At 39.8% G+C, this 27,474-nt stretch overlaps 1 protein-coding gene across 6 annotated transcripts in view; it reads right to left on the reverse strand.

Moving 5' to 3' along the window:
• FRMPD4 (FERM and PDZ domain containing 4) overlaps positions 1-21,758 on the reverse strand; it is a 596,660-nt gene extending 574,902 nt beyond the window's left edge. For 2 of the 6 annotated variants that reach the window (XM_007991026.3, XM_037986344.2), the window contains exon 1: positions 20,144-20,694. In XM_007991026.3, coding sequence (XP_007989217.1) covers positions 20,144-20,184 — 41 coding nt within the window. In that variant the 5' untranslated portion in view covers positions 20,185-20,694. Of the gene's footprint in view, positions 1-20,143; positions 20,702-21,406 lie in introns of those variants that run through there. The other 4 variants (XM_037986343.2, XM_007991027.3, XM_007991030.3 and 1 more) reach the window with 4 other exon arrangements.
• Positions 21,759-27,474: the final 5,716 nt, after the last annotated feature.

Raw genomic sequence — 27,474 nt, forward strand, 5'->3', positions numbered from 1 at the left:
GGAGATCTCTGTGGCAGAGATTGGTCAGCTAGTCACCAGACGAGTTTCTCGTATTCACGGCACCCATAATTACAATTCCTAGCCTCTTGTGGTCAGATCTAGCCTCAGAACAGGTTCTCACTAAGGGATGTGAGCCTTCTCATCCACTCCACACTCCCTTTCAAACTCAGCCTGCTCTATGCATGTCTTTGAAGCTGCATGCTGAAGATGATGGATACACAAGACAGAATGAATTTAGGTCCCTGTGTCACTCCTTGGAGGAAACCTTACAAGAGCAGGGCATAAGGGATTTTGGTATTGCAGACATTAGACATTTTGGAGTGGTTTGGGTACAGTAGCTTTACCTTAACTTGTTAAATCAAATGGGCTGGCCAATAGCCTGCCTGAGCACTTTCATCCTGCTCCAGCTTAAATATTATAGGTCTAGCACAAAAACCTTTTCAGACTGTTCAAGAAGGCATGCACTTCGTATGCAACAGTTTCTCTGCCAAATGTAGGGGTTAGATAACAGTGAATTTACAAAAAAAAGTGAGGGGAGAGAAGAATAGGAGTGACTATCAAAGACAGTTAAAGAGCCAATAATTCTACTCCTAAGAATATGCTCAGTAGAAACACATACGATCACCAAAAGACAGGCATGAGAATAATCAGAGCAACTCTGTTTAACATAAACAGTAGAATGGATAAATAGATTGGGGATATTCATACAATAGAATACTGTACAGCAATGAGAATAAATGAAATACAACTACACACAAAGATGTGTCTAATAAACATGACTTAAGTGAAAAAAAGACAGACACATCTATATGATTCCATTGATATTATGTTCAAAGACAGAGGATAGAAATCAGGAGGATAGTGATTAACTTCAGGAAGAGCTCCAAGAAAGACCACTGGAGTTCAAGTTGTACTCTAGTTCTTGAACTTGGTAGTTGTGTCACAGATATATTCAGTTTGTGGAAATCCATTAAGTCTACACCTATGATTTTTTACATGAATATTATGCATCACAAAACAGTCTTAAAAAATAACAAGTGTTACTAATGTAAGGACAGAAGTTTAGACAAGGCACTTTAGAGACTCAAAGATCCAATGTGTCTACAGTGTCAACTGTACTCATTTAGGTAAGTGAGAGACAAAGATTCTTTTCTGGTAGGATGTTTACAACTACTGGGAACCTCTACCTATATCCTCATCTTGCAGCCCAATCTGATAACCTCTAATTCAAACAATAAATTGTTTATTTACAATTGGAATACACTCTCAAGTCTTAGGAGTCACATCTCTGCAGACACTAAAAAGAATACAGGCAGAATCTGGGAGGAAATGGAATTTTTGGCTAATGATAACATCAGTTTTTGTCAACAAATCTCTCCCTGTCTACTTTTCCTTTTTTCCCCTCCTTTCTCCTGATTTTTATTTCCCCATTCTCTTTCTACACACACACGAGCATGTGTATACACACAAACACACATATACATACACAGTAAGTTTATCTTCTATAAGTTTGTAATACACTCACACCTCTTGACTCACTAAAGTAAGCAATAGCTATGTCATTCAAAAAGTTTAGCCCACTCCAGATGCAAGAGAAGATTCTTTGCCAATCAAATCCTACCATGGAATCAATATATGGCCATCGCCAGGGCTAACCATTTGTGTACTGGTTAACGTATATGACTTAGAGCCCTTTCAGGACAGAGACCATCTTAGAATAAATTAAGAAAAAATAAAACAACTTGTACAAGTAAACCCACCAAGGTATACTGGCTTCTGACAGGGCTGGATCCAAAGCCGCAAATGCTCCTTTCACCCAGCCTCTCAGTAGATGCTAGCTCTCGGGCAGAGGTCCCTGGAACTGACACCTATGGTTACAGGGAGCTCTGGACTTATATTCCTAAAGGCTTGTCACCATAGAGGAACAAAGCCTTTCTTTGTCAACTCAAGTTCATAAAACTCTGGGGTCAAGCTCTCACTGGCTCAGCCTGGGTCCTGAAGTCTGATGATCAGTAGCCACGGGGGTATATGAGGTATGGTTGACCTAGAGAATGAGAAGACCCCAAAAGGAAAAAAGTGATGTTCCAGGAAGAAGAGGGAAGAGTTCCCAGAAGGGGAACAAATCACACATCCACAATCCTTGTGTTTTTCAAACATGGGCAGCAAATTACTGGGGGAAGTGGGTCATGAAGCCACTTTAATAGGCTGTAATAAGCAGAATATAAAAAAGGATAAAATGAAACAATCAGGTTTTATCAAACTCAATATTATTTTGCAGAGCTTCTGTTTTAATTGTGCATGTGTATGCATGCACATACACACATGGTATATATGTGGACTAGGTAACAATGGAAGACAAATTTCTTACTGTGGGTTTTGGTCAAATAAATCAGAGTACTACAGTCATCAAACATCTGATTCATTTAACATGTGAGCATCTATACCTGCCCATTTGTGGGAATATTCAGTATATATTTCATACATCTTCTCATGCCTTAATTTATTGTGGTTATGGCTGTAGATATGGTAAAAACTGTAGCTGAGACATTTTTATTATGAACTATTATACCTTATTCAATCAGTGAGAAAATGCTTAGGAAGAAGAAATGCACGATTGTAAATTTATTTTCGACATGATACCCAAACAACAAAGTTGTCTAAGAATTTAATTGGTTTCCTCATAAACACTAAGAAAATTATTTTCAATTACCTAATTGTGTATTATCTTTATAAACTTACTTTCAATCATATGATTAGTACATGCTTGTTGAAGATAATTTGTTCATTACAGAAAAGCATGAAAAGACCTTTTCAGTTATTTGTGAACTCGAATTCTGCAGTATATGGAACACAGAGAAGTACATTTCCCACTTGGGTGCTGTTCCCCATTAGGGCAACCACTGTCGCCAGCCGATGAGTCAGTTCATAATTATTAGGTATCCATGTAACCACCCCTTTTTAGATATCAATTCAGCAAATCCTCTCTGCTCTCTAGAGCCAGAGCTCTTCGTTGCCTAACCAGCAGTCATTTCCCCTCCTTCTTTCCTCCCAGAGTCTCAATTTTGCAGAGGTATCAGATGGCCATTTGCTGGGCTGGCAGTGGAACAGAGGTAGGGAGAGCTGTGGCCCTCTCTCACACTAGAAATAGACCCTAATTGATATCATCCAGTGTTTGTCAATGAAGGACCACTACTATTTTGAGAAGGACAACTTTTCACAATGTAAAACTGTTTTACTCATGTTACGATGTTTAGAATCTCTGGTCCCTTCCCATTATATGCCAATAGGACCTCCACCTCATCATTATAAACAATTAAAACACCCCAGGAGCATTTCACAACATCTGTCCTCCAGTTGAGAATCATTGGGACTCTTAAACAGAGGTTGGCAAACTTTTTCTGTAAAGGGCCAGACAGTAAATACTTTAAGCTTTATGTGCCATATTGTCTCACTTGCAACTACTCAACTCAGTAATTTTATTGCAAAAGCAGCCAAAAATTTATATGTCGATGAATAGGAATGGCTGTGTTCTAATAAAACTTTATTTAAAAAACAGGTGGTGGACTGCATTTGCTTGCAGAACACAGTTTGCTGATGTCTGCAAGTCTAAACTAGCCATGTCAATTCCTCTCACTGGGTAGGTTTAGGAAACACACGGGGGGCATGGTGCAATTCTGGACAATGAAAGATTGGGGAACTCTGCTATGAAGTTTCTGAGAAAATTCTCCACTCTCTCAAAAAAAGAGGCATGGACAAAACATACCCTGCTTCCCTCTCCTCACCTGTGGTCTTTTTTTGTGTGTGTGTGAGGATATGCTACCGGAGCTATTGCAGCCATTCTTTTTTTTTTTTTTTTTTTTTTTAATTATACTTTAAGTTCTAGGGTACATGTGCACAACGTGCAGGTTTATTACATATGTATACATGTGCCCTGTTGGTGTGCTGCACCTATCAACTCGTCATTTACATTAGGTATATCTCCTAATGCTATCCCTCCCTCCTCCCCCCTCCCCCCACAATAGGACCCTGTGTGTGATGTTCCCCTTCCTGTGTCCAAGTGATCTCATTGTTCAATTCCCACCTAATGAGTGAGAACATGCAGTGTTTGGTTTTCTGTTCTTGCAATAGTTTGCTAAGAATGATGGTTTCCAGCTGCATCCATGAGGTTCAGCCAACACGCTGACATGGCACATCAAAAACGATGTCAAAACCCAGACACCTTGAATCAAGTTTACCAACCCTAAAGTGGCCCTCTGGATTTATTATGTGGGATTAAAAAAAAACCCAGACACCTTGAATCAAGTTTACCAACCCTAAAATGGCCCTCTGGATTATGTAAGATAAAAAAAATTGTCCTCCTCTTTAATCTATTTTTGTTGTGTTTTCTATTACTTGCTGCTGACAGCATCTTAATGAATATACTTTCAATTTGGTCATAAGGCAATAAGGAGAATATATTTCTACCAGAATATGGGGATGATGTTCAGATGGATGTTTTTCTTCTGCAATCAATAGCCTTGTTGTTGTTTTCCAAGTGTATCTCTGAATAAAAATGAAATTATTAAAGAAGAACAGCATGTTGATTGCTTTCTCAACTCCTCTTCCCGTCTTCCCCCATGCTGCTAGAACCCTGATTCTGAATGTTTGGGCCTCTGTGAAGGTGAGCCAGAGAAGACCATCTCATTGCCCTTTGCTAGGTGTGACCATGTGACCCATTTTGGACAATGAGACTCTCTAAGGGAAAATTCTAGCTTCTAGAAAAGATGTCCCTCCATGATTAAAAGAAATAGCCTCACAAAGAGAAGGCTCACAGTGCTCTGGCCACTCCTGCTTCATGCCTCTGAACCACAGCCTGGAGCTGTGGCAACCACATTACACCCACGAGGTGACAAAGCCTGAGGCCGATGGAGCAGGAAGAGGGAAAACACCTGGATCATTGTTGACTTCACTGAGTCCATGAACCCCAATCCAGGAATCACATGCATCTAGGAATATTTTGTTTAAGCCCCTTTAATCAAGCATTGATTTACTGGCAGCTAAAATGTCCTGATAAACTCAAAACAAGAAAGTATACTGAGGATGACATTTTTCACTTAAAACATAGTAGCTATTTAGGGTATACATGTCTTACTAAGTATAGGTGTCTCTAAATAAATGACCCATGTTGTAGTAGAGTGTTGACATCCACTCCCATGGAAGCAGGTGCAGCTGGATAACCTGGAAGGGCAGGGCTGGGAGGCCACATCCCCTTCTATTTCATCTCTCCTCTGAAGCAAGCCAACTTTTCCAGTGTGGTTTCCACACCTCCCTTCAAAGGATCTACTTGTCTCAGCAGAGCAACCAGTGGACAAAGGGGAACCCAATTTATTATCTGTTTGCTGTTAATCATTTCCTGCATAGCAAGTGTGGGCTATTACATCTCCTTTGTGCGAAAGAAAGTGAGCATGGCAGGAGAATATAAATATTTAAAACACAATTCCTATTTAAATTGTTTAATGACTATTTGAGAAGAGAAAGAACTCTTTACATTGGGAACATTTATACAGAGAAACATCTGGAAGTGCAAAGTTGTATTATCTAAAGGTAAAAATATGTATATATCTAAATCTGTATCTACATATTCATTTGTAATTCCCTCTGTCTCCAACAAGAATCACGTGATGATATTTGATGACATAGGACCAGGGCCAGAAAACTTTCTGTAAAGGGCAGATATTTCAGACTTTGTAGGCCATATGGTCTCTGTAGCAACCACTCAGTTCTACTGTTTTAACTGTAGACAATACATAAATGAATGGGGATGGTTACGTTCCAAAGAAAACTTTATTTATGGACAGTGACATTTGAATTTCATATAATTTTCACGTGTCATGAAATATTATTCTCCTCTTGATTTTTGGGAACCACTTAAAAATGTAAAAACCATTCTTAGCTTAACACAAACACAGGAAACTGAATGAATTTGGCCCACAGGCTATGGTTTGCCAACTCTAGGACACAGCAAAAAATCTAAAATGACTTGTAGGCCAGCAATAAAACTATGAATTATGTACAGCATAGTGTTATGCATATATGTTCTTGCATTCAGATGATCTTTAAAAAATGTTAGCACATATACCTATAATAGCTAGCCTTTTTAACACATCACTATATTCTAGATACATGAAATTTATGGAGTTTACATGACCACATCGGCATGAAAGGGAGAAAAAGTAAAGCACTAACCAGTAGAGAAGGATTAGATGCTTTATTGCCTCCTATGTGTGTTTCATCAACTTACTTAAATAACACTCTATTCTTCAGCCTGTTAACGTGATCTCAACCGGAAAGCCAAATTATGAACTAATGGCATCATAATCAAATTATCCCCGGAATGTGGTTCTCTAGAAAACATCAAGTTGTCCCCTTTAGTGAATAGAAGATCATCAGAGGATAAGATTTTGAAGACTGCTGTCAACAATTAATAAAATTTAAGTTGAAAAAACTTATAAGCTTTCCTGGTTGAAAAGTGGGGAACATAAAAATATTTTTCTGTTTATATCTCCATCAGAGAAAACCTTATCTTGATATAAAAAACGAAAAAAAAATTGCTTCAGAATACTAAATTCTATGCAAAAAGTAACAGATCATTTTTATAATGATATGATCTTCCAGCTTTATCTTAATTTGCTAGTAAAAGTTATTAAAATTTTATAGATCTGAAATTTCTATTGTACTTGTACAATATATATCCTTAATATATTAAACTATCTCTTATGTTTCATTCATTCACAATAGAGAAAACTAAGAAATTCAGGTTAGAACTGTCTGAGTTAGCAATTTATATTTTCTCCGGGGTTGATTTTTCAACATTTTATCACATTTTGGGAAATCATATTTACCCAATCTTCTTTCTGTTGTCTAAATAGATTTTCTTCTCCCTTACCCCCCATTCTGATACCATTTTTATTAGTTTCTTATATATCCTTTTGGTATTTTTATGTAAATATAAGCACATTTACTTTTGTGAGTCTTACTATTTTCACTTAATAAATATGTCCTGGAGATCATTATATATCACTGCATAAAGTGTTTCCTTGTTCTTTATTCTTACAGCTGCATAGTGTTGCAAGCTATTTTAATCTAGGTTCTCATAGATGAATTTTTTTGAATTTGCCCATTATGTGGTAAAACAATGGAATTGTTGAAATATAATTAACCTTAGAGGGAATATTGCATAATTTTCCTATTTTACAAATAAGGAGACAAAGGCCCAACTTGCTCAAATCCACCTGAAGTTCCAAATACCATTACTCAAGCTTTCCCCATCACTAAGTACTTCAAGTCTTGTCACTAGGTTAACTCCTGTGACAAATGCTGCTTGTCAACTTCAATACCTTTGAGGAAGTAGAATGCCCACAACTTTAGCATAAAATTTAAATATCATTTTAATGGCACCTCAGATTACCTCCTGTCTTTTATGGGTTTTGAAATACTCAGTATACTATTTTTAATGTCATAAGAAAAAACTCTGCCCATGAAATCCAAAGACTTAGGTGTAAACATATTCATCACATTGTTATCTAAAGCAAAACACTGGAAACAATCTAAATGTTAATAAATAGGAAACCATTAAGTAAACTGTGGTACATGTAGCTGTTAATTTTATATTTATAAAGAAGGTTTAATGATATGGGAACAAAATATTTCGTAAAAACTTAAGGATAGAATAGTGTATTTATGTTAACTGTAAAATGGTTACAAAATTTAAAGAAAATAGAAGGCTAACTGACTATATCATTACCGATAGAATTTTAAACATTTATATATCTTTTTAAGCTGACGCCTGTAATCCCAGCGCTTTGGGAGGCCGAGGCGGGTGGATCACGAGGTCAGGAGATCGAGACCATCCTGGCTAATACGGTGAAACCCCGTCCCTACTAAAAATACAAAAAATTAGCCGGGCGAGGTGGCGGGCACCTGTAGTCCCAGCTACTCGAGAGGCTGAGGCAGGAGAATCGCTTGAACACGGGAAGCGGAGCTTGCAGTGAGCCGAGATCATGCCACTGCACTCCAGCCTGGGGGACACAGCAAGTCTCCGTCTCAAAAACAAACAAACAAACAAACAAAAGAATGTTTTTAAATACATTCTATATATTCGAAACTTTTTACAATAAAAGTGTCCACTTTTACAATCAGAAAAATATTTGAAGAATTTGTGGGTATTGTCGTTTGGACCCTTGAATTTATATGGGTATTCTTTTAGCATTTTTGAAATTCAAGTTTATTTTTTACTTGATAATACATACCTAGCATTTCAAATAAAAATAAAATAAAAATATAAAATGTGGATGGTACATGGAGAACCACTCATGTCCTTGTGTACCCCACCCCCTCATGTATAACCCTCTGAACTACCACTTTACAGAGTTAAGTAATGTTATTATTTGTGTATCCTTCCAGCCATTTTTATGCAAACACAAGAAAAATTATATGTTCCATCTCCCTCATCTTTTTAAAGCGTTTTTTTACCTTACATTTTCACTTAACAATAAATGTATTCAGAGATCTTTCTATATCACCGCATAGAGCATTTCCTTCTGCTTTTTCACAGGTAGTGCTATATTTTAATTTTTAAGCAAAGTTCTCATAGACCCTTTTCTTAAAATTTGTTCATTCAGTGTGGTATTTCAAAAGAGTGATATAAAAACTAACTCTAGGTCAAATATATATATTTTAGCAAGACAATGCCTTTCACTTAGTATAGTATTTCACTTTGGGGTTTTTTAAAACTTCACTTTCCCTATATAGTGTATGCAAAATACCTGATCATAGGTTCTTTAATATCACATTTAAGTACAAAAAAAAAAAAAAAAAAAACCCTCCCATGATCAAATCTTTAAGTATTTTACAATACTTAAAGATTTTTTTTCTGATTGTAAAAGTAGGATGCTTTTATTGTAAAAAGTTTTAAAGCTATTGAACATATAAAGAAAAGATATATAAATACTTGAAATTCTATCAGCAATGATATCACTTAGCCTTCTATTTTCTTTAGACTTTATATCTATTTTACAATATTATCTACAATTCTCTCCTGGCACTAAAGACAAAATGTATATAATTAGAGAAGACTAGGACTTTTAGGACTAGAAGGAAAGGAAAGAAAAGAAATATGAGAATGAGAGGATATGGGCCCAGATATAGGGCTGGGTCCCAAGCTGTAGAGGTAGGGAACAGTTCACTGCCAAGGATAAAATGGCTACAATAAATAAGTAGTAACAGCAGGTCCTAAAAATCAGAAGGAGCAGTGCAATCTGATAAATGACATACGGAAGTAGGCATACCTGTGATAATCAGTATTTGACATCATGTGGAATACAGTATGGTTTCACTCTGATTTATTCACAATTCACCAAATACTTACTCAGTACAGACATACCTCAGAGATATTGCAGATGTGGTTCCAGACTACTGCAATAAAGCTACTATTACAATAAAATGAGTCACATAAATTTTTTGGTTTCCCAGTGCATATGAAAGTTATATTTATACTATATTGTAGTTTATTAAGTGTGAAATAGCATTATGTCTAAAAGAACAATGTGCATACCTTAGTTTATAAATACTTTATTGTTAAAAATATGCTAATGATCATCTAAGCCTTTAGTGGGTCGTCATATTTCTGCTGATGGAGGGTCTTGCCTCCATGTTGGTGGGTGCTGAGTCATCAAGGTGGTGGTTGCTGAAGGCTGGGGTGGCTGTGGCAATGTTTTAAAACAAGACAACAATGAAGTTTACTGCATCGACTGACTCTTCTTTCGTGAAAGATTTCTCTGTAGCATGTGATGCTGTTTGATAGCATGTTACTCACAGAACTTCTTTCAAAATTGGAGTCAATGTTCTCACACCCTGCTGCTTCTTTATCAACTAAGTTTATGTCATATTCTAAATTCATTGTTTTTATTTCAACAATGCTCACAGCACCTTCACCACGAGTAGAACCTATCTCAATAAACCACTTTATTTGCTCATCCATAAGAAGCAACCCTTAATCCATTCAAGTTTGATGATGAGATTGCAGCAGTTCAGGCCCATCTTAAGGCTCCACTAAGTCTAGCTCTCTTGCTATTTCCACAACATCTGCAGTTACTTCCTGCACTGAAGTCTTGAACCCGTCAAAGTCATCTATGAGGGTTGGAATCAACTTCTTCTAAACTCCTGTTAATGATATTTTGACATCCTCCCATAAATCATGAATGTTCTTAATGGCATCTAGAATGGTGAATCCTTTCCAGAAGGTTTGCCATTTACTTTGCCCAAATTCATCAGAAGAATCACTCTCTATAGCAGCTATAAATGTACAAAATATATTTCTTTTTTAAAAACTAGTCAAGTGTAGTAGTGAGAATGTAGAAAAGAGTAGAACAAGAAGTTCAACCTATAACTGACTGTGAACAATCAATTGAGATAACTCACTACCTTCAGACCAGCCAAATTCCTTAAATAATGAGACTTGGAAGTCAAAATTACTCATTGATGATTGGGCTGCAGAACAGATGTTGTGTTAATAGGCATGAAAACAATATTAGTCTCCTTGTACATCTCCCTCAGAGCACTTGGGTGGCCACGTACATTGTCAATGGGCAGTAATATTTTGAAAGGAATCTATTTTTCCTGAACATAAGTCTCAAGAGTGGGCTTAAAATATTCAGTAAACCATGCTGTAAACAGACGCAATGTCATCCAGGCTTTGTTGTTCCATTTCTAGAGCACAAGCAGAGTAGATTTAGCATAATTCTTAAGGGTGCTAGAAGTTTTGGAATGGCAAATGAGCATTAGCTTTAACTTAAAGTCACCAGCTGCATTCGCCCCAAAAAAGAGAGTCAGCCTGTCCTTTCAAGCTTTGAAGCCAGACATTGACTTTTCTTCTCTAGCTATGAAAGTCCTAGATGGCATCTTCTTCCAATTAAAGGTTAGTCTACACTGAAAATCTGTGGTTTAGTGTAGTCATCTTTATCAGTGATCTTAGCTAGGTCTTCTGGATGATTTGCTGCAGCTTCTCCGTTAGCACTTGCTGCTTTACCTTGTACTTTCATGTCATGGAGACAGCTTCTTTCCTTAAGCCTCACAAACCAATCCCTGCTAGCTTCAAATGTTTTATCTGCAGCTTCCTCACTTTTCTCAGCCTTCACAGAATTTAAGAGTTAGAGTCTTGCTCTGGATTAGGCTTTGGCTTAACAGAATGTTGTGGCTGGTTTGATTTTCTATCCAGACCACTCAAACTTTCTCCATATCAGTAATAAGGCTGTTTCACTGTCTTATCAATTGTGTGTTTCCTGGAGTAGCACTTTTAATTTCCTTCAAGAGCTTTTCCTTTGTATTCACAGCTTGGTGAACTGTTTGGCACAAGAAGTCTAGTTTTTGGCCTATCTCAGCTTTCAACATGCCTTCCATACCAAACTTAATTATTTCTGGCTTTCGATTTGAAGTGAGAGATGTGCAACTCTTCCTTTCGCTTGAATACTTGCAGGCTACTGTAAGGTTATTAATTGGCCTGATTTCAATATTGTTATGTCTCAAAGAATAGGGGAGCCTGAGGAAAGGGAGAGACATGGGGGAATGGCTAGTTGGTACAGCAGTCAGAACACACACAACATTTATCAATTAAGTTTGCCATCTTGTATGTGTGGTTCATGACAGCCCAAAACAATTCCAATAGTAACATCAAAGATTACCGATCACACATCACCATAACAGATATAATAATAATAATGAAAATATGAGCACATGCTGTTGAAAAAACGGTGCTGATAGACTTGCTTGATGTGGAGTTGGCACAAGCCTTCAATTTGTAAAAAGTGCAGTATCTGTAAAGCACCAATAAACCAAAGTGCAATGAAACAAGGTATCCCTTTATCTACTACAAACCAAGAAGGTTTAATACAAGGGTACTTGCCCTTGAAGAGTTCATAAATGAGACACAGATCAAAACCGGATTCAATTATAATACAATCTATACCAGTCAGCTGTTGCCACAACAATGCTGCATAACACACTGTCATACAAGAATAAGCATCTGTTTTCATGCTCACAGGTTTGCCTGATGGTGCCGGTCCATGTGAATCAAGCTTCTAGGACCAACAGGTTAAACTAGGCAGTTCATATAGCAACGTTAAGAGCTTTTTGCTTTTTACATTCTTTTTTTTAGCAATGTACAATACCTCAAAGGCATTCTCCTACCAAAAACTTGTACCAAAACAGATACCCTGTGACTTCTGTCCCTATTCCACTGGTCAAAACAAGTCACTTGGCCAAGTCCAACAGCAATGGGGCAAAGAAGTACCTCCACCTCTAGGAGGTAGAACTATAATGTCACATGGAAAAGGCTTGGATTCAGGGAAGATTTAAGAATTGGGAACAAAATTGCAATCTATCACATAATGAAGAAATGTTATGAAAAGAGCAGGGCACGAGATGTCCAGCACAGATAGGGTACACAGTTGCACTAAACTTCCCAGCTTGCCTCACAGTGACATAGGGTCAGAGTTCTGCCTAATGGAATTAGGGTAGAGAGGTATACTTCAATTCTGGGCATGGCCCTTAAAAACCTCTCACTCAATCTTCTACCATTCTCTCCCCTCATCTGTCAGCTGAACACTGATGTGCAGGAAATCTTGGATAGCATACTGAAGATGAGAGAGTCCTATCTTACAGGTTCTCAGAATGACTGAGCATAGCAGAGCTCCCCCACACCATCAGGTATACCTGTTTTGTGCATCAAGCAAACAAGAGATCGGCCACAAAAATTGAGGAGTTAATCTGTTAAAGCAGTGAAATTATCTTCACCAATAAAAGATGTCAGTCAAGCTATTTCACCCAGGATTGGGAGGTTGGAGAAGGTGACATGGAACAACCTTAGATTAAAAGCTGAAACATAAAAGACAGACGGGAATTTTCCAGGTGTAAAAGAGGCAAGATAAAGATTGTTCCAGACAAAATGAAGAGTTTATACAAAGGCTCAGAGTGTGGCACTTTTTAGGACTTCTAAAAAATTCAACATGGTTAGGGGTAGACATGTGTGTGTGTCTGTGTGTGTGTGAGTGTGTGTGTATACAGATGTGTGTTTGGTGTTGAGTAGGAAATTAAGGCTGGAAAGGAGGAATAATAAGTACAGAGAAATATGGTTCTCAAAGGAACCAAGTGAATTGGGCCAAACCCAAAAGGGTAAAGATAAAGAATATGGATTTTGTCCTCAAAAGTATATAGACGGAGGGGACAGGGAGGATCCAATTTGCACATTACAAAGCTTCTAAGTTAACCTACAAATGGTATTGTAAGTGCTGACAGTTTAAGTACCCCAGAGTGGGGCTGGCAAGGGTGAACCTCCAACCATATCTATCCTTCCCCCGGCTAGCAAAGAAGGCTGACACCCAGACTGCCCCAAAGGGAAATTTGAGTACTGGGCAGAGAGATCAAAGAAGAACAGTAAAATACCCATGTAAAGGGCAGAGAATAAATATTTTAGGCTTTGCAAGCCATGTGGTTTCTGTCACAGCTATCCAACTCTCTCAAGAGCAGCCATAGTATACAAACAAAAGGGCATGGCTTTGTTTAAATAAAACTTTATTTATAAAAATGGTCATAAAGCTTTCTAAAATAAGTAAACACATCAGATAGGTTATAGTTTGCCAGCCCAGGCCCTAGGCCATGAAGTAGGACATTACCCTGAGCCACAGTTCAGTTGGGCATGTCTGGGATTTACACCAAAACTAATTCCAGACTCCACCACTGTATAGCTGAGACTGCTAACCGCTCCTGTACTAGGGAAAAGACTGGTAACTTGGATCATGAATTTCAGAAGAGACAAATATCCAGGACTCCAGTTACAGGAATCATTGTAAAATCACCACGGTCAGTATGTGATCCAATGTTGAATTAGCCAGATGGCGTGTGTTCTCCCCCACACCAGTAACTGACCAGATAAATAGCTGTGCCAGTTCAATAGAAAAATACACTAATTCCTACATTCACTGGGAAAATTTTACCATTAATTTTATGAACTTTTGCCTATTGCTTTCTTTGAACCTAATTTTTGTCAAGTAATCATGTATTATTTTCAATTAAGCAAATCTCGTAAAACTTGTGAAGCCTATAAAAAATTACCAAAATAAAAATTAAAACCCTATAGTAAATTGTAATTGCAGGGAAATTACTTTTCATTTTCAAACTTTGGAAACATTTCTTTCATAGAAATGATTGTGTTTTCCTAGCATTCAAAAAAGGCTTTCTAAAATAAAAACTTACTGACATCTATAAAAACCCATTTCAATATCATCATAACTTTGCTTGTTGAGCTTAAAGCAGTAAAACAGAAACTCCTTAGACACACAAGTTGATGACTTTTTAACCATCAATCATATATATATATATACACACACACATATACATATACACACATATATATAATTTCAAATGTAAAAACAGAAATAAAAGTTTATTCTCTGAGACCAAGTCCAAGAGCAGGCTATTTACTTTTAACATGTGCATTGTATTCCTTTATATTCAATAAAGAAGTACTGACACAGAAATTGTTCAGCTAAACAAATATGACAATTTGTTTGCAACAAATGTTGAATGAATTGTATATGACTTCGCTCACTAATTATTTAGTATAGACTATTTATCTTATGCCAAATTCTGTAAACCATACTTGAAAATATACTTCTGAAAGAACAGTTCTGGCAGAAAACCCTTCTCATCTCTTTGCCAGGAAAAAAAAATGGGAATGTTAACTTTGTTATCTAAAACTAAGGCTTAGATTTCTTCAAGATAATTTTCAGAGCTTAAGCACATAATGACCTAAATTACTCAGAAGCAAGGCAGCATACTTTTGATATATGTTTTTGCTGTAAAGAACTAAAGGTAGTCTATGGTTTTTCATTACAATGCTCTCAGTCAAATTATAGGAAAGTTAGATTCAACTCAACTCCAAATTGATACAGCCTACCTCCATTCCTCTGACTACAACTAAATCCACTTATCTACTTTTATTTCCATTTGGAAACAGATTAGTGAAGGTCATTAGCCATTAGGACCAGATGGCTCAAGTGTACTGTAAGGAAATACTAGGCATTCTCCCGTTGACTTGATTATCAGTTCATCAGCACACATTGGTTGAGGCTATACAAGTAGTATCACCCAATCTTTTTCCATCCATTTTGAACTGGATGTTTATGGAAGGCAAACATCACCCTAACAAGCAACTCTCCAGCTCCCCAAAAATATCAGGTCAACTTAGTGACCAAAGAATAAGCATGCATACTTTTTCCAAGTGCAACAAATTAGTAGAACAATTATGTCCACTTCTAATGGTCAGTTTCCAACAGTTCAAGAAGTAATTTGAGATCAGAAGTTTCAATAAAGATAAGGTCTATATTAATTGGTAATGTGCATTAGTGAATTCAAGTATTTATTATAATATACTCAATTTGACATGCGTGTGTCCACATGTGTGCTGATAATGATAAAGAAGAGAAAACAGGAAAAGGCATTGTTTAACCCAGGCAGGGGTCAGTTAACTTTTTCTGTAAAGAGCCAGAGAGTAAACATTTTAGGCTTTGTGGGCCATAAGGTCTCTGTGGCATCTATTTAACTTTGCTGTTGTCAGGCAAATGCAGCCATAGATAATACATACATGAATGGATACGTGTTCCAATAAAATTTTATTTATGGACACTGAAATTTTAATTTCATATTATTCTTTTTTTGATATTTTTGAACCATTTGAAAATAAAGAAACTATATTTTGCTCACAGGCTATGCCATGACAGTCAGCAAGCCAGATTTGGCTCATAGGCCACAATGTGCCAACCCCTGTTTTAGCCTATTCATGATGTTCTTTTCCTGCTATGATTAGCTTTCAAGATTCAAGATCATTTGATGGTAACGGCGGTAGATTTCAGGACGGTATGCTTCAACAAAGGTTTTAAACGGTCTTGAGTTTTCTTACTGAGCCAAGTGTGAAACCAGTGGTTTCAAGTTCATTCCTTAAAGATACATTTCTAGTTCACCAATAATGTATATTCTCTTACAGCTAAACTTCCATGGTTTACCTCAAATGAAATAAAAAAGACTAAAGTTGAACAATGTATGTGTATGTAAAGGGAGAGAATGAACAGCTGGAAGGACCATAAGCAGAAAGTGAGACTTTCCAGGTCATGCATTTAAAGTACAAGTAAGTTTCACCGCAGCTGTCAGTCTATACCAAGTTCTGATAGCAAGAAGGTGAAACTTGCTTGCCCCAGACAATGAGTGAGAGAGAGAGAGAGGGAGGGAGGGAGTGAGAGAGAGAGAGAGAGAGAGAGAGAGAGAGAGAGAGAGGGAGAGAGAGAGAGAGAGAGATGCTTGGAATGGAACAAAGCCTGACCTAGACGCCTTCTTCCCAGAACTGTGAGCGACTAGACTTTCACAGCTTCAAACTAGCAACCCTTGGGAAACTAGAGTTAAATATTCCTAAAACAGGAATCTAGTTCTGTTACGAAACTGTTCATCATTTCACCTCCTGACAGCCACAAAAATCAGCAGAACTTAGAAAGGACTCAGAAGATGAGCAAGTAGCATTTTTAATAAAATTCAAATCCAGAGTCTTTGGGGGTTTTTCATTGCTAGCCTCCAGAGCTCACTGTTATCAGCAATATTAATACAATTACTCAGTAAAAATAGCAGATACGGGAAAACCCTGACCTTTTGCACTACTTCTTTAACTTCCCCTTTTCCCTGGAAAATATTTAATTCTGAATAAGATAAAGGTAAAAGACAGAAGTTTAGTAGTATCTAAATGGATTTGACATAAAAATCTAAGGAAACTATACATATGTATTTTATATTTTTCCTCAAGATACTTGTAAGAAAATTAGTATTCTTTATTATGACAGATGTTAGTCACTGCTATATACCACAAAATAACCCATGCAACTACAAGAAAATGCAAAATAAAGCATCCCCCAAATTTACCTACTACTGTAAGAAATCATCATATCAACAGTGGGGACTCAATCATTATCATCAAGTTTACCATTTTGCTTAAAGAAAAGAAGTCAAATCAGGGACTCTATCTATGAACATATCACTCAATTTAGTAACATCCCTATGAGTTTTGGATCTCAAATCATCTCCCTCAGGCAAAAGGGGCATAATCATATGTTTTTCTACTGGGCTGCATTCTTCTATAAACATTTGAAAGAGTGCATCTGCTTTACAAATAAAATAGTCAATGCAAAGAGCAGTAACAATAAAAATATATGCCTGTTTTTATACTATTACTGGTTTATAAAGCAATCATCTGTAATGCTCTCATCTACAAGGATGGAAAATGATATAGAACTGTTACCAAGGAAACAGTGAAGTAAAACTGCATGTAAACTATCAAGCAGTTTAAGAACCAGAAAATTAGAAGAACGGAAAAAACCATCTTCGGATAGAACCATGACACACTGTGCCACCCACGAAGGATGCAATCAAGGGTCATAACTCTTACTGATGATGTAAAGGGTCCCAACTACTTGCCAGCAATTCTAACACTTGGCAACAATTTGTTTTAATGGTAATGGGTTATTGAGGGGCAATGTGAATTCTGATTTTTCCCACGATTAAAAGGGCATAGAGTCTGGAAACAAATAGTTAAATGTAGACACTCTAAAAAGTCAAAATATGCAATTTATTTATTCCAGGGTCGATTAATATTCTCTTGGAATTCTCTGTAATTATACTGTCTGTACTCACAGATAGGACACTAAGCAAATATCACTTCCAAGATATGCCTTCTGAATTAACATCTAGAAACTCGAGTTTGTAGGAACCAAAGGCAAGGCCAGGACCCAGGGTAACTACATGTGTTTGCCTCTAAACCAAGAGAATTTTAAGCACTCAAGTAACCATGCTGATCAAAGCTAAATCCTTTAGGAAGATTATCCATTCTGAAATCAGGAAAATCCTGCAGTATAAGCACTTTTATACTTCACCTTTGAGAAAAGAACTTGATTTCTGTAACAGTGTTTAAAACGCATACAAGACTTTCTTCCTCCCAAGGCAGAAACAAGCAACTGCAAACATGTGTTTTTACGTGCTGATGACCCTCTAAAGGTATTTCTATCTCAGCTTGGGGACCATCCTTGAGCTCACACTAAGGAAAAAGAAGAATTATATGGATGGAAGATTTCTTAATCGGCACATCAGCTCAGAACATTTGCACCTTCTGTCTTTAGAATAAACACTCTACTGGATCACATTAAGGATAGAAAGTGAAACTCACACTCATTTACTAAATTTTAAACTCTTTAAAATAAGATACCACTCTCCCCACAACCTTGAGTTTTGCAAAAACTCAAATTTGTGAATATCATGTAGGCATCCTAGAATTTAGTAAAAAGAATATGAAACATCTTTTCACTGACACCTGACACTGTCTTCTCCAAACTTACTAAGTTTAAGGACTAAACCAAGGCTGTAGATGTTTTGTTAAACTGTTTTTAGCATCTGAGGCCACCAAAAAGTATCCTGGTTACTTTGAACTATACTATTGGTTGAACTTCCCTTTCCCTTTAGCAGTAGCTCTGTCCATCACACAGAGGGTTCCACTCAGTCTCTAAACTTGCCCACAGCTGCTTCCCAACCATGGTTCATTATTTGACAGCTGTTTAGAAACTAGCCCTAGGCAGAAGCATGCAGGAAGTTAATAGAATAGTGGTGTGAAGCAATGGCCCTCTATGAGATCAGCTTGAAAGCAAATAATTTGCCACACCACAATCATCCACTGCTTAACACATCAGTCTTCTGATCTGTAGGACAACACCTCTTCTTGAGCTGCTCTAAGACGAAGGTATTGACCTATCAATGGTGTATCTCCAGTCTACTTAGAGTAAGTTGCACTGGGCCTTTCTCCCTGGGGAAATCTGCTAGTGGCATGAAGACCGGCCCATGTTAGTAGAAAGGGAAGGTGGAGATGGGCAGGCAGAACAAAGACTGTAGATGTCAAACAGAATGGCAACATCCAAACATAACGTTTCTGAAGTGGTCTAAATGTAATTTAACAAAGCAAAGTCAACATACGTTTCTACCTTGGACGATTGGAAGCTGCTCATCCCTGCCTGATGCAATCAACGCATCTCACTCTGACACTCAGAACTGAAGGAAAACCTGGGATTGTTCTGTCCATATTGCAAGTAAGTTTTTAAGCTACATCCTGGAAAAACCCAACTGTCTACCTCCTACGTCCTGGTGGTAGCTGCTATAAAGAGCTCCAGGGGCAGAGAAGGTTGGGCATGGTTTTCTAAGACTGCTCCTATCGGGCTCTTCCCAGTTAATGTCACATAGCAAGAAGCACAGACCTTACTCTGTGGCTCAAACGAACACTTTGGAAGCATAAGCAGGCAGAAGACCTCGAGGAGTGCTCTGGCCAGGCAACACCTAGGCGGCCCAAGCGTGGAAATGTTCCTCCTTTATCAGTACTACGCAAAAATATCCGAATCGATGATTTAGTTTTAGCTACTGTTTTAACAACATGGCCACTTAGAAGAAAATTTCTAAATCTTTCGAGGCTTAAGAATATAGTCACACACACACACAAAGAAAAAGGCTGAAAGTCTTTCTCTTCTATCTCCATGACCTCATCATTTAGGTTACCATTGGGAGCACCTGGTCAACCTAGGCGCTAACTCTGTGGAGGTGTGGAGGTGTAATTTAGGAGTGGGGGGAAGGCGGCACTTTTGGTCTCTGCAGCTTGGAAGGCAGGCACCCAAGCTCCAAGCACTTCTGGGTTTCCCTAGCAGTAGCAATTACAACCACCTTCTCTTAGCCCTGAATGATACATGGGACCCCAAGCACCACTGGGGCTTTTCCTTAGGGAAAACAAATGGTTGTGAATATCGGTGTGTTGGTGAGGGCATGTATGTACCTCTCTGTGTGTGGTCTACACCCGTGGCTACACAAGCCTCAGCAGCCAGTGAGAAATAAGTTGAATGTGGCAGCCCCCGGCCACTTCGTTTCAGTCTTAAGCCCCGTCGCGCTTTCCGGCTTTTGCCTCTACCCAGCCTCCCGAAAAATAAGGCACCAAGTTGCCCGCGGCAGCGGCCCTAGGTGCAAACGGAACCCGCGCAGCCCCTACCTCGAAAGCTTTGCAATCTTCACAAAGCTGAAGACATCCATGCAGGCAGCTGGGGACCCCCGAGCGCGACAACTCCGTCGCCCCTTCTCACGCCAGCAACAACAGCAGCCTCCGCAGCCCCATGGCCAAGACCTCAGTGCGCCCGGGGCTCCAGTCGCGGCGACAGCGGGTGGCGGCGGGGGCCGGAGAGAACCTGCACCTGGAGGCGGCGGCTGCTACCACCCTCCGGCCGCGAGCTGCGTGTGCATCCCCGAGCAGGACCATTGATGAGCACCCGCGGCAGGAAAACTCAATGGAGAGGGAGCCAGGCAGGGCGCAAGAGGCGGGGGCTGGGAGCGCGGCCCGGGTCTCGCGCCCCGCCCCGTGCGCTCTGGCCCCGGGGACTGCCGGGCGTCTAGAGAAAGCGAGGCCCGGGCGAGAGGCGCTGCTCTGGCTTCCCGGCCCTCGGACCCCCGTGCCCCGCGCACCAAGGAGCGCAGACGGAGCCGGGAGACTGGAGACAGCAGGCGAGCTGGGCACACGCGCACGCACCCCTCGCAGCACTGCAGCTGCCTCCCTGCCTCCTTCTCCAAGCCGAGTCCCTGCTCCTCTCCCCACCCCCACCAGTCCAGGGGGAGGGGGCACTCTCCTGTCACCCACTGCGTGTGCCTCCAGATCTGAAGGATCTGGTCTAACAGTCTATGGCACACTGGAGAACTGTGAACGCTACCCCTCCCTCCCCAAGCCGAAGGAGAACCGTGCAACCGCAGGTTGCCCAAAGCCTCGGTTTGCTCCGTAAACAAAACTAGCGATCGGAAGGAGCAGGGATGATAGAGGCTGGGTCGTTTGTCAAGGGGAAGGGAAGGGAGATGCCCGGCGCAGCGGGCTCGATTGGGGGAGCGCAGAGTTCCCACTGCTTCTCCCGAACCGCTGGGGCGTTACGTGACCACTGGGCTGGCTGGGAAGGTGTGTCTTTGGACAGCAGCACCGCGGGAGTGTCGGCCAAATAAGAACCGGAGGCATTTGCGGGTAGGGGGATGAACACAGCTGCTCCCTCCTCGAGGAGCATAGAGCAGAAGGTCCCAGGAGCCCGTGATGCAGAGGCTAATTCTAACCGGGCTCGGAATCTAAGGGAAGAGAAGGATTAGAATGGGGTCTGGCACGCAGAGCGAGCTGCTTTTGCAAACTGAGCGGTGGGAGAAGGGAACAAGGAAGAAAAAAAACAAAACAAAACCTAACAAAACCTTGCCTGAGAAGCAAAAACACAGAAACATAAACACTCACCTTAGGCAGAGTAAACTCCAAGTTGCAGCCATCTAGAACTCCTCCTAGCCTTCTCTTTTACATGATTACCTTGGATAATCAGCCCTGTTCATTAACTCAGTTCTACCTCCTGGGAAGCTCAGGCTTCATTGGGCCCCTTTTTCTTCTTCCTCTTGGAGTCTCAAGGCCTCTTGTCCACAATCCTTTAAAATTTCCCCCCAGACTGTGAAGGTCAGCTGGCCGCACTAAGTGTGTGCTCTCCCACCAGCAGCGTTCACCTGGCGGCAGGGCCACTGCAAAGAACAGAGAGCACCCCCAGAAATGTTGGAAGATCCAGCCAGTGTTCCAGTCTAGCTCTCCGAGGGGATTAAGAAATGGGTTTAAAGTTCCCACACTTCTGCTCCTCTCCTGGTCTGTTGTTATATTTAAAGTCTTCAGTATTCAAGCCTAGTACTAACGCGTTTTTTTAAAGCATTTATTTCAAAAACTGAACATAAAATAAATAGCAATCTGCAAAATCTAACTGACTTAAAACTCAAGCATAAAATTATATTTTTTTGAATACATAGTTATCAATTTTCCTGCAGCTTCTTTTAAATAGGCTAGTTTAATTGCATGAATGCAGTTACTACTCAAGGATCAGAAGAGGTGGGAGGGACCTTGGCTTTTGAACTCTGTGGTTTGTAAAATAATTATAGTTTGGATCTGCACTATGCTTTATAATTTTTAAAACATTTTTTTGCATTAGAGTCTCATAGCAACCCTGTCATATAAGTAAGGCAATATGTTTAGAAGAGAAATCTTTTATTTTTATGCCATAATCTATTCTCAACATACCAGACAAAAATGTGTGTGTGTGTGTGTGTGTGTGTTTTAACGTAGATCACATAATGTTACTTGTCTGATGTAAACTATGCAAAAGCTCTGCATTCTCATCAAGCTAAAGTTGCGCTCCTGCTAGGACCAACAAGACCCTACATCCCTTATCCTTTGATCTTTCTTACCTCAACTATTACTGCCCACTTCCCTCTCCCCTTTTTCCCCAGTCCCTCCTCATCCCCCACCCCGAGGCCCCCCTCCCTCACACACACACATACACTCACTGGGCTCCAGAAATTTTGGCCTCCTTGCTGTTCTTCAAACTCTACAGGTAATCTTCCCACTTTAGGATCTTTGCAATGGTTGTTCCCTCAGCCTGTAATGCTCTTTCTGGGAATATCTGCATGGCTGACTTCTCCACCCTGTCAAATCTATGCACCAATACCACTTCCAAAAATCCCCCTCTAAAAAGCCTATTTAAAATTGCAAAAGGCTCTCACATCCTGGACTCCAAGTGCCTATTAACTGTTTTATTCTTTTTTCTTGTTTCCATAGCACTTATCACCCACTAGCACACTATATAATTTATTTTTATCTTTAGGATTTCTTTCCTTTTTTTTTTTGTTTTTTTGTTTTTGGTCTGAATCTCCCACTGGAGCTCCACAAGGGCTGGGATTTTTGTTTTGTTTTTGTTTTTCACTGATGGATCCCAAATGCCTAGACCACTTCCCCAGATGTAGAAGGAACTTAAGAAATATTTGTCGAATGAACAAATCGTATGCCCATTGGATTCACAGCCCAACCAAAGCTGGCTAAGCATCCCCAGTAAGTACTGATCTCTGTATGACTTCATGGCTTACATCTGTCTCTCTCCCCACCCATCTACTTCCCCAGCATCCTTCAACCTCCTTTGGACTGACTGTTAATGATGGCAACAAAGGCCTTCTTAGATTCTCCAGTTATTTTCCCCCTTCACCTTTTCTACCTTTCCCCCAAGACAGTGGCCACTGACACGTTCCCTCATCTCCGAGTCAACATCTGGCAGCACAAAACCAACTCATAATTGGGAAAAGGGGATAAAAACAGTGCCTTTGGAGAATGTGTTTTGAAAAAGTTCTTCCTTCTGAGAACAGAACAGTTGGGATGCTCTTTTTAAAAGGATTACCCTATTTATCAATAATTATTCCAGATACCAAATAGCTAATTATTCAACAGTGAAAGTGACAGGAAATAGACATTGTGTTTACTTCTAGAGAGACAGCCTCCCTTCGAGACATCTGGTCTACCTGGAACAGCTTGCTGTTGGCCTTCTCCCTGTGCCAATTTGTACACTACAGTTATGAATGGTGCAGATGCCATCTCTCCACAGCATAATAGCTACCAAGGGAAATGACTGACTTCTCCAGGTCTTTACACATCTCTCATATAGTAATTATCTAGTATGTTTTCTAATGGATTGATATTGTTTTCTAAAACAAAGAGATTCCACGCCTCCTCCTTTGTTTCTCATTAATATAGCAATGGAAAAAGCTGCTCCCTTGAAACATGCTAACACAGAGTGTTTATATCTTTAAGCCATCTTGGCAGAAGGGCGGAGATTGGAGTAGTTGGTCTCTCAGCTCTGTCCCCTCTCTGTGCCAGGTGTGTGCTGCAGAGGTTAGGATAGGTTTGCCTAGCATGAACTAGATCTGCCTAAAACAAATAAAAGCCAAAAAAGTGGGATCCTGAGTACATATGTGGTTTTCTGAAGTTTTCATATTAACCTGGATAATCTCTAAGGCCCCTTCTAGATCTTGTAGGGGTTTACTAGTTGGAAACTTAATCTACTTAATTTGCTTCACTTAGGTTCAAGTGACCTTTGGTCATTTCTGAAAACCAGACACTTTCAAACACTGTTGAAAGTACTCATGAATAAAAGATTCAGGGTCACCAGATCCAGAGCAAGTCCTATAACTTCTCTGAGACTCAGTTTCCTCAGCTGTAAAATGGAAATAATACATCTTTACCTTACACAAAATGAGCACTTGAAGTTGGCACCAGTTTACAGTTGGCTACATATGAGTTGAGGCACATGAATGTTAGCTCTAGAAGGAGTTCCACAGCTGTCTGCAGCCTTGGCAGTACTGGTAGGAAAAGTTTCAGCCTATAAAATGACTATTTAGGAGGCCCAACATTTGCTTGGATTAATCAGAGGTGGGCGCTTTTGCCTAAAAATCAAACACTTTGTTGCCTGGGCAGTTACTAAAGCCCTAAGCTGTAATATCTTTTATGCCCCAGGGGATTATCAGGGGGAAGTGTGAGGAACTTCTTCATCATTGTTAAGGCCTTATCTAAAGCTGGTGTTAGGAATCTGCTATTGGGCCAGATGTTCCATATAGGTTGGCAGCTGAGGGTTCTTTTGCTGCAAATTACAGTAGAGAGAGCCCCAAGCATTTCTCAGCTGGACTGTAGCATCTCGACCATCTGGTCTCAGTCCTGAAAACAGAAGTAAATAAATAACAGCAAGGTATTCATTCAATCAGCAAATATTTATGGAGTGTCTCCCATGTACCAGGCACCACTGTAGGCACTGGGAAGTAGACTAGGCAACGAGGCAAGTTTCTGCTCTCATAGAACTTATAAAGAGGAGGTAGATGATAAACAACAAAATCAGAAATTGCAGTCAACAAGAAAATAGCAGATAGCAATGTGCAGAGAATTAAAATTCTTCTGATAGAAAGGGAGTGGCTAGATGGCTATTTGTTATTCAGTGGTTCAGGAAGACTTCTATAAGGAGGTGACATTTAAACTGAGATATGAAGAATCTCATGGAGGCTATAGAGGCTGCCACACAAAATTCATATGGGAGAGTATTCTATGCAAAAGGAACGGCAAGGATAAAACAAGATGTAGTCCTTGATGCAGGAACAATGATTGTATGTTTGAAGAATCAGAAGGCAGCCAGTGTGACTGAAGAGTAATGCATTAAATGAAGTGAGAGTGAGTGAATTTGCAGGGGCAAGAAAGGTGAGATCACATGGGGCACAGTAGGCCAGTGTCAGCTGTCTGGCTGGTATAATGAGATGGGAAGCCACGTGAGGATTTTTAGCATGGAAGTGGCCAAATCTGACTTATGTTTTGAATGACCACTCTTGAGGAAGTGAGTGTGAGGGCAGGGAAATTACTGATTTAGGAACCTGTTGCAAGAATCCAGACAAGAGCTGGCAGCAGCTCAGAGAGGACATGACAAGGAGGTGGTGAAAAGTAGCCAGGCTTAAGATATGTTTTGAACAGGAACAGTTGATGGGTTAGATGTAAGAGGTGGGGAAAGAGAGGAATAAGGGAAAAACTCATTTATTTTTATTATTTACGAAATACCCTGGTTTGGTCAGGCATGGTGGCTCATGCCTGTAATCCCAGCAGTTTGGGAGGCTGAGGTGGGAGGATCACTTGAGCCCAGGACGTTGAGGCTGCATTGAGCTCTGATTATGCTACTGCACTCCAGCCTGGGGAACAGAGTGAGACCCTATGTGAAAAAAATAAAGAAAAGAAAAGAAGTGCCCTGCTTCCCTTCCCTAGATATAGAACATACAAAAACCAGAAGGGTTTGGCTGGGTGCAGTGGCTCAGGCCTGAAATCCCAACACTTTGGAAGGCTGAAGTGGGAAAATTGCTTGTTACCAGGAGTTTGAGACCAGCCTGGGTAACATAGTGAGATCTCATCTCTAAAAAATAAAACAAAATAAAATAAAATAAAATAATTTTTAGAAACCAGAAGGGTTTTACCTCCATCTAGCTAAAGTATTCCGCCTTTCCTCCTGTTCCTTTTATTTTTTTTTGAGACGGAGTCTCACACTCTCGCCCAGGCTGGAGTACAGTGGCACCATCTCGGCTCACTGCAAGCTCCGCCTCCCGGGTTCACACCATTCTCCTGCCTCAGCCTCCCAAGGAGCTGGGATTACAGGCACCCGCCACCACGCCTGGCTAATTTTTTGTGTTTTTAGTAGAGATGGGGGTTTCACTGTGTTAGCCAGGATGGTCTCGATCTCCTGACCTTGTGATCTGCCCGCCTCAGCCTCCCAAAGTGCTGGGATTACAGGCATGAGCCACTGCGCCCGGCTCTTCCTGTTCCTTTTAATGAACTCCAGTGCTCTGAAAGCTGACCCTCCTGTGATTCTCCTCTCTCTTGCCTGCTCAAGGCCCTTAATCTAGCACTTACTGTGTCTTTTTCCTGTATCAGTGTTTTTTTTGGTTTGTTTGTTTTTATCAAACTGTTGGACCATTCCTATGTGCATTCAAACATGATGCTTTTCTTTTTACCCTTACAGTCACCCTACATTAAAACTGTTCTTGTCATTGTAACTAGGGACTCCACGTAGCTGAATACAACAGCCATTGCTCAGTCCTTATCAACACAGCTGACCATTCCCTCTTCCTTGAAACATTTTTTTCACATGTCTTTGGGGACTCCACACTCTCCTGGTTTTCTTACTTCCTTGCTGTTTGCTTCTTCTCAGTATCTTTTTTGTTACTCTTCTGTCACTGTATCTCAACTTGCCAACCTTGAAACATTGGGATGTCCCAGGGTTTGGCTAGAGTTTCTTCTCTTTGAGTATCTATGCTTACTTCCTAGGTGACAACATTGAGTTTTATGATGCTTAATGTTATCTATATGCTGACAAATTCCACATTTCTATCTCTGGCCTAGATTCATCAACTCCAGACCACCCACTCAACATCTCCATCTAGTGTTTAACAGGCACCTTGAAGTTAACATAGCCTAAAACTAATTCTCATAGAGAAGACTCCTGCCTACAGTCTTTTGCATCTCTGGTAATGCCAATTTCATCCTTTTAGTTGCTTAGCTTCAAAATCCAGGGGCCACTTTTAACTTTTTTTTCCTCCTAAATCTCACCTAAAACCGATTATCAAATCATTCAGATTTACCTCCAAAATAGATCCACATTATTTATATATCCTCCCAACTCCACCACAACCACTTACATCCAAGCCTCCATTGTCTCTTTCCTGAATAATTGCAATGGCCTACTAGCTGCTCTCCCTGCTTCCCCCATTGTCCCTTCCTTTGTTACTTTTCACCTTGTGTGCATGTCTTAATATTCTATAGTCTGGGATAGGGACTAGGAGTTGGAAAGCCAGAGAAGTTGGTTTTAAATATTATTGTTTTCATCAGTATTCAATAAAGAGATGAATCATTATTGTACATTTGTAAGTTTTGCATTTTCTAAATGTTTTTGTTCCTTTATACCTTGAAATAACCCTGTAAGTTAG

This window comes from Chlorocebus sabaeus, chromosome X (assembly GCF_047675955.1).
Source record: "Chlorocebus sabaeus isolate Y175 chromosome X, mChlSab1.0.hap1, whole genome shotgun sequence".
In the NCBI taxonomy this organism is placed as follows: domain Eukaryota; kingdom Metazoa; phylum Chordata; class Mammalia; order Primates; family Cercopithecidae; genus Chlorocebus; species Chlorocebus sabaeus.